At 41.4% G+C, this 14,640-nt stretch overlaps 1 protein-coding gene across 1 annotated transcript in view; it reads right to left on the reverse strand.

Moving 5' to 3' along the window:
* The window catches only part of PDIA5 (protein disulfide isomerase family A, member 5), a 90,307-nt gene extending 78,893 nt beyond the window's left edge, over positions 1-11,414 (reverse strand). The window contains exons 1-3 of the mRNA XM_009996222.1: positions 11,367-11,414; positions 8,125-8,251; positions 5,321-5,408 (exon numbers count right to left, since the gene is read on the reverse strand). Of these exons, the coding sequence (XP_009994524.1) occupies positions 5,321-5,408; positions 8,125-8,251; positions 11,367-11,414 (263 nt within the window). The remainder of the gene's footprint in view (positions 1-5,320; positions 5,409-8,124; positions 8,252-11,366) is intronic.
* Between the last annotated feature and the right edge of the window lie 3,226 nt (positions 11,415-14,640).

Raw genomic sequence — 14,640 nt, forward strand, 5'->3', positions numbered from 1 at the left:
CCCCCCCCCCCCTTCCACTTCACTCTAACTAGTTAACACTTCTCCAGGTAAAATCAGTCCTTGGCCACCCAATGACCTATCACACAACCCACTCTAGAAGGCTAGAAGATAATTTTATATTAATTACTCTTCAAAACCAGACCTCAGGACACCACAAACTGGGACCGGAGCTTTGTCTGCTTTGAAGACAAGCAACAATTTTTTTTGTCTTTCACTCAAGCACTAAAACTAGTTAACACTTCTCCAGGTAAAATCAGTCCTTGGCCACCCAATGACCTATCACACAACCCACTCTAGAAGGCTAGAAGATAATTTTATATTAATTACTCTTCAAAACCAGACCTCAGGACACCACAAACTGGGACCGGAGCTTTGTCTGCTTTGAAGACAAGCAACAATTTTTTTTGTCTTTCACTCAAGCACTAACTTCATCTTACTGACTTCCCAGGAATATAATTTTGTACCTTTTAGTTGCCACCCTAAGGATATACCAAGAGTCTCTACGAGGGACTGTGAGAGGCAAAGGCTCTGCAGCAGTCACACAGACCATCTCTCTACCTGTGCAACACACACCAGCTCCAGTACAGTTCACCTTGCCCTTACAGTTAGCAGCATCCGAACTTTTGAGATCACACAGAAGACAAACATTTCTGTTTTTGCAGACATCTTAAGCTTTCAACTCCCCATGAAGCCCTTCCATTAGCAACGTTTCTATCAGCCTCCTACTAAAAATAATTCAATAACAGTCCTCTGCTTACATGCCCATCCCAATAGCATCCAAACACATTAAATGAAGAGCACTCAATTGAGCTGCTGTAGCATTTTTCCTTTCAAAGTTCTCCAGTCTCTTTACAAACACTGACTAATGAATCAGGCAATATTTACCCAGTTGCCTGGAAAACAGATACACCTTTTTTAACAGCAGAAATTAACACATGAATCATTCACAGAGTGAGGAACAGAAGCTGGGACTCTCAGCTCTTGTTAACATGGTGCCTTCCCAAACATGAGTCTCAAAATACCTGCCCATGAGATGACTGATCCATCTGTCTGGGACACTCCGAAAATTTACCATCTTCAATATTGTTCTCTACCCCTGCTACCAGTTAGCCTCAAGTCAGAAATGAAGCAAGGGGTATTACAGGGAGAAAATAAATAATTAAAGGTAGCAGACAGTGCTCTGCTCAAACTGACAGCAACAAAAAGTAGCTATCACACAGAAGACTGCATTTTACCAGGCATTACTAATTCAATATTATGTCATCTCTCACACTATTCATTCAACATCAAAAGCCTTAGCAAGGACTTCCTAATTACAACATGGAAAGGCTAGAATAAAACATATTTCTGTCACATCATTTGTGGGTCTTTTATTCACAACTGAAATAGCTTCATGTTTAATTACATACAGAGTAACACACACTATCTCAGCACACAGGAGCAAACACCGATGACTTCAATGCTGCAAGCAATACTCGTGCTACCCCTTCATCTCTAGCACGAGGTGCCTATTTGCCTGTGCAAATTGATTGAAATCTCCCATGAACGAGGACCTTATCTGCAATACTGCACGCAGAGGTGTCCCTGGACGTGCTGGGCTCCCCATGGCCCTGCTCCAGCATGGCACACATCAGGAGTGAGCCCAACTGTGCAGGAATAGCAGGTACACAGCACTTCCCAGCCTTACCTCTCCTGAGCCCAGGCACCCTGGGGACCTTTGCTCTCCTGCTGCAAAGGGACAAATGAAGTGGCAACCTCTTCTATTTCACACTAACAGTTTCAACAAGAAACCAAGTGTTTCTTCACATTATGCTGAAAAACTAACCTCCCTGGTCTCCCTGCAACTACTCAACCTAGAACTGAAAACTCCAGTCTAACCTTTGCCTCTTAGCACAGACTTAATAAAGCCAAGGCCAAGGAGCTAGTTACACATAAGTCAGCAATTCAGACAGCCAGCCTCCAGCTGCAAACCTGCACACTCCTCTCAGCTGTATGAAATGAAGAACATACTGCTGATACTTCATAATGATTTCCATCAGTGGAGCAATATGTTCTTGCTTTTTCCTGAAACTGAGGGGAAGAAGTGGACTGACAACTAACTAAAAAAGCACTGCCAATAAAGAAAAAGACTGCCATCCTCGCCACAGGAAAGCAAGAGACATAAACCACAACTCTGCATGTGTACCAGCCTTGCCAATGCTTGGATGTGAAGGCAAAGAAGTCCGCTGCAGTGGGATGTAAAGATTAAAGCCAAAATTCCCTGCTAAACATTGCTGCCAAACAAGCTATTTCTTGTCAATATTTGTAAAACAAATTGAGCCTGTGCTGTAAATATCCCTGCATCTGTGTGCTGTTTGTTTCAGCATGAAGACTTGCAAATAAGCTCCACAGCATACTTACACTGGGAGAACAGCCTGAGCAACTCTGGTAGGACTCAGCTGTTCAGGCCCTACAAGTGGCCCTTTGTGACTAGTGACAGACAGCACTACTGCAGCCTCTCTCACATTATCACTGCAATGAGACAGGCAGCGCTTTGCAGCCACCTGTATACCCACCAAAAAAAAAAAGCAAAGGAAAAAAAATCTTTCAAGGACAAAAAAATATTTAAAAGTTACCCCAACACTACAAGAATGAATTCAGAATTATTTAAATGTTTAACAAGCAAATCAACCAACCACTTGGTTCAGGCTCATACTATTTGTTCAGATTTTTATTTTTTTTCATGCATCAAGACCTGCTTTGCCACAAGCCAGTCTTCCAGCACACCCTGCTCCATGAGACAAGTTCACAAACTCTGTTACAACATCCCTCTGCAGGAAGGAGCTTGGAGAAAAGGAGACTGAGGGGTGACCTCATCAATGTTTACAAATATGTAAGGGGTGAGTGTCAGGGGGACGGAGTTAGGCTTTTCTCGGTGATGACCAGTGATAGGACAAGGGGTAATGGGTGTAAATTGGAGCATAGGAAGTTCAAGGTGAATATCCGAAAAAATTTTTTTACTGTGAGAGTGACAGAGCACTGGAACAGACTGCCCAGGGAGGTTGTGGAGTCTCCCTCACTGGAGACATTCAAAACCCACCTGGATGAGTTCCTGTGTGATGTACTCTAGGTGACCCTGCTCTGGCAGGGGGGTTGGACTAGATGATCTCTCGAGGTCCCTTCCAGCCCCTAAGATTCTATGATTCTATGAAGGAGGGATAGAAGAGACATCTCTGAAAAAAAACCAGCTACAGTTGGACAGATGATTATTTTTTCAGGTTGTCACCAAGTGAGTGATCTGAAAGGAAGCACTGCTTGACCCTCAAAGACAGAGTTACAGCTGTTGCCATATTAACATTACCCTATTCTACACCTGTCATTCAGCAAGTAGCTATGATGGTGATAAAACTGGCATGAGAGGAAAATTCAGGAACCTAAATCTATTCCCACCTCTCCCTACATCTTGCAGCATGACCTTCACCACACTGCTTCACCCTCTGAGATTAACTTGCCTTTCATTACAAATGGGAAGCTTAACTTAAATATTTCCTCACCATGGTCAGAGGAAAGACACAGCAAGCACCAAGCTTCCCAGGAAAACTATTAAAGCACTACCTGGAGGAGACCTTAAAATACATTTCTTGCAAGTAACATTCATAACAAAGTTTGGACTAGATTACAACATTTGGAAAAGGAGAGCACATTAGGGTTTGATGAACTGAAGATTGTTTTACAGCAAAAGCAAACAACACATTTCCCTCTCCATCACCATCACTTACAAACTCAGGAGCAGACTGCCCTGTTGAATTAAGTGCCAAAACTTCCCTGGATTTCAAACGAAAGTCCTAAACACTGAATCCTTCCTTCACCAATCCAGAGCTAAAATAAATCCTGGAGAGGGTCATTGCTTCACTGTATGACAGTAGCATTTTGAATGGTCAGATGAACAGCCTTATCAGCAGCTGTACATACATGACGTGCACACATGCAGTAAGCATTAAGACAGAAAAAGGTAGCATGACCCATGGTCACAAAAGGGGCTGATTCAAGACTAAAGCCAAAAAGCTGGCCCAGTAACCTATTAGCTAGCCATCATTACTGACAAACAAAAATTGTCTATCCGTGCTTTTGTTAGAAGATTGTATTTTCTCCATGCAATCTTCTCCTCGTTGTGGTCAATACAATTTATTCGCTGGCTTTCCAGCAGGTGGGAACTAGCACAGGCCTCACTTGCAGCCAGAAACAGCCCTGCTTTCTGCCAGCAGATGACTTAGAACACTGTACCCATTAGTTGAGCAGAGGTGAAGGTGTTAGATGAGCTCAAGAAAATGCAAACAGAAAGCAGAAGCTGAGGACATCACAGGAAATATACCTGTCTGGTAGTAGGGGAAGTGCAAGACAAGTTAACCAACAACAAAAGCACAGTAATTTTGATTTACCACAGCTTTATTCTAGGTCACTGCTTGATGGACAGAAGTATATCTTAAAGTATAACTTAAAGGGAGCCATATGATTTTTCAGAGCTGACTTAGATCTGTGCACAGCATACAATTTGTTCATACCATGGCAATCTACCCAAACACACAGGTAGGCAGCAAGCTGTTCCTCTGCAGAGCAGAAAGGGGAATTTGCCACCCGCAGGCAAAGTTCTAGAAGCTGCAGATGCAGAGAGGCACACTGATACAGAAGCTAAAACCACAGGCAATGTGTTATCGAGGAGAACCACAGTGGAAGCCTTCGTATCTGCAAACCAGAAAGTACACACCTGTTCACTTCTCCCCACACAAGCAACCAGTTACAGAAACAAGTTACCCTGGCTTCATGTTAAAAATTGCCATGAACCTAAAAAGCACAGAGGAATTTATTTAAAAGAAAGCACATTTTATTAAGAAACACAAATAAGTGGATGCTTCCGAACCAAGCAAACAGCCCTACTGCTTGTGCAACACTTGCTGTCAGAGCAGAATTGCCTTGCCCGTCAGCTGAGGCACAACATATGGGATTCCTCGTCCCCCAGCTTATGGGAAAGCTGGAGTAGTCAGAGTTTCCATGCTACACTTCCCCCATGAAAGGCAACACCAGCTGAGGTCTCCAGCTTCAGGCTGAAAAACATACTGTCAGAGAAGTGACAACAGCCATAAGGAAAAAAAATTCCCCACCACTGGTCTGAAGGAAGAGAGGATGGTAAGATGTGGGGTCCCTACAGCTATGGAGAAACTGCACAGAGTGATGTGGGTTCATTTACAGGCAAAAAGTTTTTGAGCCATCAAAATAGCTAAAGCAGCAACAAAAGCCAGAAGAGGAAAAGGAAAAAGGAGGAGAAAAACAGCAGGACACATACCCACAGTCAATCCAGCTTATAGTACCTCGTCCTTTCACCTCCTGAGCCACACTGGACAATAACCTGAGTGAGCTTTCTGCAGCAGCAGCTGGAAAACAAATCAACAACAGCATTATTACTCCACATCTAAAACACACAACAATGCATTCCTTTGTTCTGAAGCATTGGAAGAAACTTTTGTCTAATCTGAAGAAACCAGTATGACAGGGATCAGTAAAATCTTCTGTAAACTAGAAGGAATGCTGGCTGCAGCTGAAGTTTCCCTCCAGGCACAGTCTCAGACCTACATTTACAGAGCTATACTGTGTCCTCTCCAGCAAAACAGCTTCCATCCCAACACTGCCTTTTTCCTGTGGCTGGGCATTAGCCAGTTTGTATCACTGCCTGCTAATTAGAGCAACTTCATTTAGAACCCTCATCAGCAGTAAGGGAAGCCATTCAGCATCTCTGCCTGCCTCAATTCTATCCCTGCGATATGCAGAAAATCACCCAAACCAACACTTGTGAGGAGAACAAAACTATTAGCAGAAAGGACCCAGAAAAGGTCCTTCCAAGGACTGGCTATGCTATAAATATGAAATTGATATTTTTATAATGCCATGCCACGTGTAGATTTTGGAAAACACTTCCATTCCAAAAGTCTTATAAATGGTATTAAAAATAAAAACAGAAAACAAATGGGACAAAAGATCAGGACTGAAAAATATCAAGTATCAATACCCCAAAAAACCTAACAAACTCTTTCCTGCCTCACTAAACAGAAAGCAGAAACCCAGAGCCTCTAACAGATCTATCTAAACTACTGCTGCTCCTCAACTGTTTCAACTAATTGAATATAAGAACAGCTATACTGGGTCAGATCGAATGACTCTATAGATCAGTATTCTTGCCTCCAACATTTGAGAAAATTAAGGCCTATGTAGGTCTGAGTAGACAAACAGAGCCAGCGGGTAACAATAGCCCCCTCAAATAATCTCTAAACCCTCCCAGTTTTTATCTCAATGATCTCTGGAGCCAGAAACAACTTCTTTGTACTCCACAGACTTTGCTTGGGCCTGATGCCAACAGAGACACAAGCCCACACACAGTAGGTCTTAATAAACTCTCCTAACCCAAAGCTGATGAAGTGCAACTGCCACCTCTCTCCAGCACAGGTGTGTAGACGTGGGGGAATTCTTCACATGTGCTTGAAGTGGAACAGTCTGGCAAACACCCTTTAAAGGTAAGCATTCAGGATACGACAGACTTGTTCCAGAAGATCCACTAGTTGAGCAGCCCTGGTAGAATACTCAGCCAGTAGGACAACCTGAGCACCTCTGGAAACCAATGAATTTTCTGCATATGATAGAAATACTTATCTAGTGGGGTTTTTTTCTAGTTATCTACTTCTCAACTGAGAAGCAAAGCCTTTGTACCAGCAGCATGATCAACTGGCCAACACCTTACTGCAGCAGGGGGATCTGTATCTGGGATAAGAACTGCACCTCTAAATTCCTACCTCTTTTTCCATTTATCCCCTCTTTCTGGGTGACTGTTAGACAGGAAATCTCTAATTGTGCAAAGATCGCTGTTCCAGGAAGAAACATTAATCCCACAGTCAGATCTGCATGCAATACTTTAGACTGCTAAAGCTAACTAATTAAATAATAGGAACAGAAAAAAGAAATCTCCACAACACACATTTTTGAACAATGCCCATAGGGCAATGTTTATTTGATGACTGTCAGAGCTGAAGTGTTCTGGCTGTGTTTCTAAAAATGAAAGCAACCACCACTTAAAAATATTAACCATAAAAAGAAAATTTTCCCTTTAAAAAGCAGAATAATATAGATGTCTTTTTTATCTAAAGTGCTCCTTTCAAAATCAAAAAGCATTAAAAACTCTTTTATGACTTTCACTTTGAACCTATTACTGCAAAACCATTTGGCCAAGTTCAAGTGCTCAACATTCCCCACTATAGCAAAACACAAATATTTTCAAAAAATTAAGTCGAATGTATCATTTTAATTGTTTCAGAATAAGCACATCTTTAGGAAACAAAGTTAATTATCCCTGCACCTCCACATATTTGTCTGCCAAATTCTCACATTTTACTTCATTGTTGTCCAGCGATTTCCACAAATGCATGTTTGCACTTGTGTATGCGGCTTAAAGATTGTTCCTTCATTTTACATTGTGTCACACAACATAACACACCAAAACAAACAAGGGAAAAAGGGAAAAAAGGTACAGTCGGAACTAAACAGTGCAAAAGGAAGAGCTAACAGACAGGCAAAAGCAAGAGTCACCAGCCAGAAAGGAGAGCCTGAATGAGAGAAGACAGCAAAGAAACTCAAGGGCACAGACAGCATGACATGATATGAACCATTTCTCCCTCTTACACAAGCAGCTTATTTTTTATTTGTATATTTTGTTGAAGTTGAAAGACAACCATGGGACACCCAAAGCTGTAACAAGCAAAGATTGATTGACTTCAGTACTATAACTATTCAAGAAGCCTTTCAGTAACACCAGGAAATCTAAACTTGGAAACTACTGTGATAAACACACTAGAAAGCTCTGGCTGATAGCTATTACAAGTAGAGTTTTGGAGACAAAGCCAAAAAGACACTGGTCCTGGAGAAGCCCTTGCAGCCACATACGGCAACACTGAACAGAGAGCAAAACAGGGTGAAGAGCTTAGTCATCTGAGCATGGACACAGGAAATTCAATATGCACATAGATATTCAAATGCACACACCTTGCTGAGCACAAAGAGTTTGTGACAACAGGGAAAAAAAAAAAGAAAAAAAGGAGGACTTACCAGATTTGGAATACAGCACTAGTACATTATTCCGTGTCCTGAGAAGCTTCTTAAAGTCCTTGTGGTCACTTATCTTTTCTATGAGTGGAGACAACTTCAATGAGTACACGAACACTGGCAAGAATGCCTACAGAAACACAAAGCCAGAAACATTAGTAATAGCTTCCATACTGAGAAAAACTGATTCAAAATTGCCTTGACCTTCCTTTATAATCTTGAGACATGCTGCCTTAAATAATCTATTAATTTGATCAGCAAGGGTTGTTGTTTGCTTTTTTTAAAAAAAAAAGGAAAAAAATCAACATACACGTGACTTATTGAACCTGGACCAATGCCACTCCCAGTAAGCATCCTTAAGTGGAAAGATGAGACAAACACAACATTAAGAAACATGGTTTTAGTTAAGAAGTCACACCCTTTGAAAGTTTGTTCCATAGTCAGATAATCAGATGAAAATTCTTATATAAAATTTAATATACTGCAACAAGAGATGCAGCAAGTTACCATTTTGAGAGCACTCATCTGCAAAGCAGATCAATCAAGCACTTTGATATCCCACAGAAGACACTGAGTGCCATGAAGCCCACACTGACATAAAGCAGATGAGGGAGATAAAAAAAGAATTTCCAAGTAATTCAGCATCCATATTATAGCACTAACCACAACCCACTCCCAGTAGCCCTTCCAAAGTGGAATAGGGTTTATGTTTCTCACTGGCCATACAGTATATCTCACACACTCACCAGTGCCTCTGCCACAACATCCAAGTTTGGCTTCCACTGGCCATATGGAATGCACAGTGCTTAATCTCTCTGCATCTCAAGTCTGTATCTATGCAAATAATTATTTTTGTCTTCCATTGCATCTTTTGGTTTATTTAAATCATGACTGCTCCAGGAAAGTATGTCTTTTATCTTACCATGAAGTAAAACTCCTATCAAACTATGACCATAACCTCAGCTGGGCCCTTCAATGCTCATTTGTACTGCAATAGTCTTCAATAATAAACTTATGCATCATGCTATGCTGCCTCCTTTCTGCACTGTACTGAATTCCTAATAATAGAATGATTGTGGGAAGCTTAGCTAGAGAACTATCTAGTTTACATTCACCTTACAGTAAAACTTAACACTTAAGTGCTTGGCTAAAAGCTTTAGCTCATTTCCCTAACACACACAAGAGATTCAATGTTTTCTTAATTACAGAACTAATTTTGATCATGTCTCATTCCAACTGGTCTGGAAAATGTGTCCGGGGTAGATGTGAAGAACTAAGAGGCTGCTCTTCTTGCATCCCATGTATTACAGATTGCAGCATTCAAAACAAGGCACTAAGCCAATCCCACTCAGAACACTCAGCCCCAGGCACTGCACTTCAATACATATTCAGCTATTTGCAAACACTGTGTCACTGAGGCACAAAAACAAAAACTGCACCTATGAAACATAATTTTTAAGTGCCATAAGTTTTTACATGCAGAAAGGGGTGGGGGAGGGAAAGGAGCTTTGGGATGCAAAGGGTAGAGGCTGAGCTGAAATGGGAGTCCTCCTCAAAACAACCTCAGGATATATTTCGCAATTTAGTCACTAGAATATACACCTTTAACATAAAATAGGCTTAGAGTGAACAAAGTTATCCCACTCTGCAGGCAGGTTTCCCACTACCAAGCCCTCCTGACCAAGTGATCCAACTGTGAGGCAGGAAAAAGCACATGTGCAAGTCAGCCCCTACCTTCAGCATAAATATCCTTGATGCTTTAATTCAACCAAGAGACTTGCATTCTTCTCAATCCAGACGTCCAGAGCACAGCTTTCCTACTTCAGGCTGATGCATGTGAATCATTTGTGATTTTTCTGAGATAAATACATGGCGTTGCCAATCAGAGGAGACAAATATAGTTTTGCTAAGTGGGGTGACACAGACATGCAAATTCCTGCTTAAAGCTCATTGCAATCAAGACGCTGTAGAGGAGGGATTAATCTAACCTTGAATTATGAGCAGATCTCTTTGATCCTAGGGATTTTTTTAATTTTTCCTTCACCTCAACTTTTGTAAGTATCCAAAGTGCCTTAACATCTTGAGTTCCAGAGGCCAAACCTAAATTTAATTGTAACTAAGGCGGAACACAGCAGGAAAAGTGAAACTACAGGTTGCTTTTAGAAGCTTTCCTCATTTAAAAAGCTGGACTCAGATAAGGATATTCTACTCTATGAACTCACTGCCAAGAAGAAATAATGGGACTAAAAAAAGAGACAAAGGCTACTTTCAACATGACACCAAATGGTATTATGAATTCTGTTTAAAGCATCTGTACAGTTTTACCAATAGCTTGGAAACATGTGTAGTTTATGTCTTTTCCAGATGGAAAGGCTGTTTAGCCAATTCCAGTGAATTTTCTTTCTCTTTTCCTTATAATGGCAGATTTATAAACCTCTTGAAAAAATTGATTCTGGAGACAGTGACAGCTTTAACTGCTGCCTTGTCAGTGTTGCCACTAACAGAAAACTCACTGTGCTGGTGGAACAGCAAGCGCTTGGAGGAAGAGGCACGTCACGTTGCATAAATCCCACTGCTACTTTGCCCAGTTCCTCCCTGGGTATCAAATCAATATGCTGCTAATTTTCCTGCAGTTTTACTACAGCAGCTCTCTCTGATCCTATGGTTTATACCAAAACCCACTGGGAAAGGCACTGTGCACACAAGAGCGCTAGTCAGCCCTGCCGAATAAATCATCATCTCCCTTTAATTAAGATTAATGTTGCAGCCTTTCCTGGTTATAAAACGCAAAAATTCCAAGCTGAAGGCATTGAGTTGGACAGAAACACCCTTCCAGCACACCTACAGAAGCTGCAGCAATGCTGGGAGGTTATCACTGAGCTGAAAAGTTCACCACCTCCCAACACATATTTGCACTACATGGTGTTTGCAAACTGATAAGAATAAAACAGTTCCACACTCTCCAGCTTTCCTTCATTGAAATGAATGAAGACACTTCCCAGGAATAAATGAGAAGCCGGTTTATCGTTAAACCGCCAAAGAACTTCAGCCTTTGCTTTCAGCTCCACTGAAGACAAGTGATACTGAGCAGTCACTGTGACCCAATGCCAGTCTCAGCCACAGAGCTGCTTTGCCCTGCTCCAGACCCAACCTGGTCATGCCTGTACCAGCAGCTATAGCATCACCAGGGCTACAACCAGTAGGGAACAGCATGGAATTAAGAGGATGGAAAAAGAAAATCTTACGGAAGCAGTTGCACACTCTTCATGAAAATCAGGCTCATATTCCTGCATAGCCCACAGGCAAAAAGCAGCAGCAATGACAAAGCTCATTTGCATGTACTGTGCTATATGACTTTAATTGTGAGATATGACTCAGGTAGATTTACTCCAGATATCTTGCAGGAAAGCTCTGTCTGATCAAGCATGCTAATTCTGGTTTAAATCCAGGGCACAAGAGGAGAGGAGCTCATTAAAAAAAAAAAAGAAGAGGTCAAGAAGAGCAACTGTCAGGAAGACCTCCTGGTCAGGAAGCCTCTTTTCATATGAGTCAGGAAGTGCTACATTCACACATATGGAGGTCTATAAATAAAAAACAAGCTACACTCTTGTCACTTGAGCATCAGAAAGCTTTAAAATCTATTCACAGCTACCATTGTAAAGTCAAGAACCACTGTGAACATTTTTCTCCAGAAGCTGCCTACCTATAAAAGTAGAAGGCACATTAGGACCAACAAACACAACATTTGTGTCACCCCTGCCCTGTGACAGTTGTGCTGACAAGAAATTGTAATAAAACTAAGGGAAGCTCTATTTTATTTCATGCTGTGTTTGCACAGTATCTAGCATAATGGGTCCTCCTCCATGGCTGGCTTAGTAAGCTGGAAGCAATAAAACAGTCACCTGGTAGCCTCAAATGCTAGAAACTTTGGTGGAGATCTTCAGAAAAAAAGCAGACTACACATGGCAGACTATGAAATGCAAATCTGGTAGCACTTCTAGTCTGCAGATCTTCCCCAGCTCAAGATCTCTGAATTTATTTTCACTTTTTTTTTTTTATGGTGTAGGTCGCGCATCAGTCATGCGGTGATAGTGTCTGATCTAAGATGCATGAAGGATTCTCAAGTAAAACATAAATTAACCCAAACCCTCAAGACAGTCAATTCAAAACTGCTGAGAGACACTGGTATTCAAGTGCAAGGTGCAAAAACGTGTTCTAGCTCTGCCTCTGCTCATCAAATCAAAATATGTATTTAAATACATAATCTTGCAAGCTAGGTGGAAAAAGCCTGATCAGTCAAAAAGGTTTAAATTTTCCTTTATTTTCCCCACTCTCCAGCATTTCCTTACAGAGCTGCTGAACATACTCAAGTGCTAAAGAGCAGCAAGACATTCCACAACCCCGCTCCCTCAGAACTGGTACCCAAGAAACACACGAGCTTTCTGAAAACCCACAGGCAAAGAGAGTTACAGACAAATAACTATTTGCTAATTATACTTCCAGGACTGACACTACTGAAAAGTGTGGTCAACCCTCAGGCTGTGTTTTCTCAAAATCATCAAGGATCTGAGAAAGCAGACTTTATTTTTCTAGTTTTTACTCTTCTCTGAATCTCATTTCAGAAAGAAAAATAGGAAAAAAAAGGAATATCCTTCAAGCAGCTACAATAATGTATTTTCAAATTTTACATTTATTATTCAAATTAAGTGTGATAAATGCTTAACTCCTGTTTCCCCTGAACCCAGCTCAGTTTAGGAGTCGTTCCCCACAAAAGCTTAATGACAGCATGTTCTTTTGCTAAGGATAAGCAGCATGTCTGGAGAGTATTTTTTTTATTTATCTATTTTAAATCAAGGATGATGGTTTCAAAAACAAGGAAATACAAATTAAAATTAAACAAGGAGGAACTATCAGAGTAGTAGCACTGTACACTGGACAGAAAAACTATTTCCTATTTCTTCTATTCCCAGCTCCAGAGCATGAAAAAAATGTATTTCCCTAGACACAAATTAAGCATTAAAAAATATAAATCAATGTGTGGCTCAAAGAGTCCTTAGATGCCTGAATCCATGTCAACATACAATTTTTATGCGCACACTAACACTTACATGTATAATTAGGTAGACATATTTGCACACTATTATTCACCAAGAATAGCTAGGGTTGACACGAACAGCACTGATTCCAGCACAACTGCTGCTTGGCAGGGATGCAATCTTACACTTGGCCACAGTTTCAAAAGCCCAGGTTTCAGCAAGACATTGGCTTTGATTTCTGTCTTCACTTAACCGCCCACTGATGTCATTCTCATTTTGGGACAACAGTGTTCATCCCACTGTAAATATGATCAACGAGCGACCTTGTACATATGAAACAGATTGTGCCTGACAAGGCATTTTATGGGAATCTAGCTAAAGAGCAAACCGCCTTCAAAATTCCAATGGAGATGAGTGAATTTAATTTCATAGCTAATTTCTTTTCAAGGGGACTAGATGACATTCTAAACAAGGGTCTCCCCTGCTGTATTAAAAAAGGGGGGTGGGGAATGAAACATAAAAAAGGCAAGAAATCTCAAGAACAAGTCCATATCTCACCTTTCCTTTTCTCCTCAGTTCCCAAAATGAACCCTGTGGTGGAGTGCACACTTAACTTCAGAAGGTGGATTTGAAGGAACTACTGCAGTGATGGAGGTTTCTAAACCTGCAGATCAGCCAGTGACACGGCCAGGTCCTGCAGGCAGCATGTACATACGCATATACGGAAAATAACAAGTCAAAGTCATCTCCAGGCAAGCACAAGAGAGAAACAGATCTGTTGCTCCTCTCCCCCCAATTTGTTCTCGCTTAAAATACAAGATGTTAAAGTCCAAAGCCCCCTTGTTTACAAGAATCACAGTTTGACTGCAGATGTTTTATCTTCCTCGTTCATCATACAAACCACTCTTGACCTTGTGCAATAATTGCTTGCTTTTCACTCACAAGCCCTCCCTCTGCTGCTATTTACATTCAGGGTTGTGATGCTTTGATCACTGAGCCATTTGTAACAAATGCCTTCCAAGATGGATAATGATAAGTAGGACAGTCCCCAGTTTTCATTCATGATTAATATCCAAAATAGCTGTAAAAACGTTTTAATCACACAGGGGAGACAGGTTATCTCTGTCATCCAAAAGTACCTCAAGGAAGCCTGCTAAGAATTTATTAGGTGAATGAGGGGCAGAAGAGAAAGGGTAGCACTTGGGTCTCAGGCTTCCAGGAGTCACAGTTGAAGTAGCCCCTGCAATCCAGTTGGGACTGCAACAAGATCTTCTCCCAACCACATCTGCAGGGCTGAGCACCCCCAGCTCAGAGGCTGCAGCACATTATTTGCAACTGATCCAAAAAGCCATCTATGGGCTCACTGGGGAGTGGCGATTCGAGCGCCTGCAGTAGCACAGGACAGCCAGGAGGGGATCACTCCTGCGGACACACTGGAAGATCAACTGCTGCATCGGGAGACTGACAGCGTTAAAAACGTATG

The sequence above is a fragment of the Chaetura pelagica genome, unplaced genomic scaffold (genome assembly GCF_000747805.2).
Source record: "Chaetura pelagica isolate M959 unplaced genomic scaffold, ChaPel_1.0 scaffold3, whole genome shotgun sequence".
Lineage (NCBI taxonomy): Eukaryota > Metazoa > Chordata > Aves > Apodiformes > Apodidae > Chaetura > Chaetura pelagica.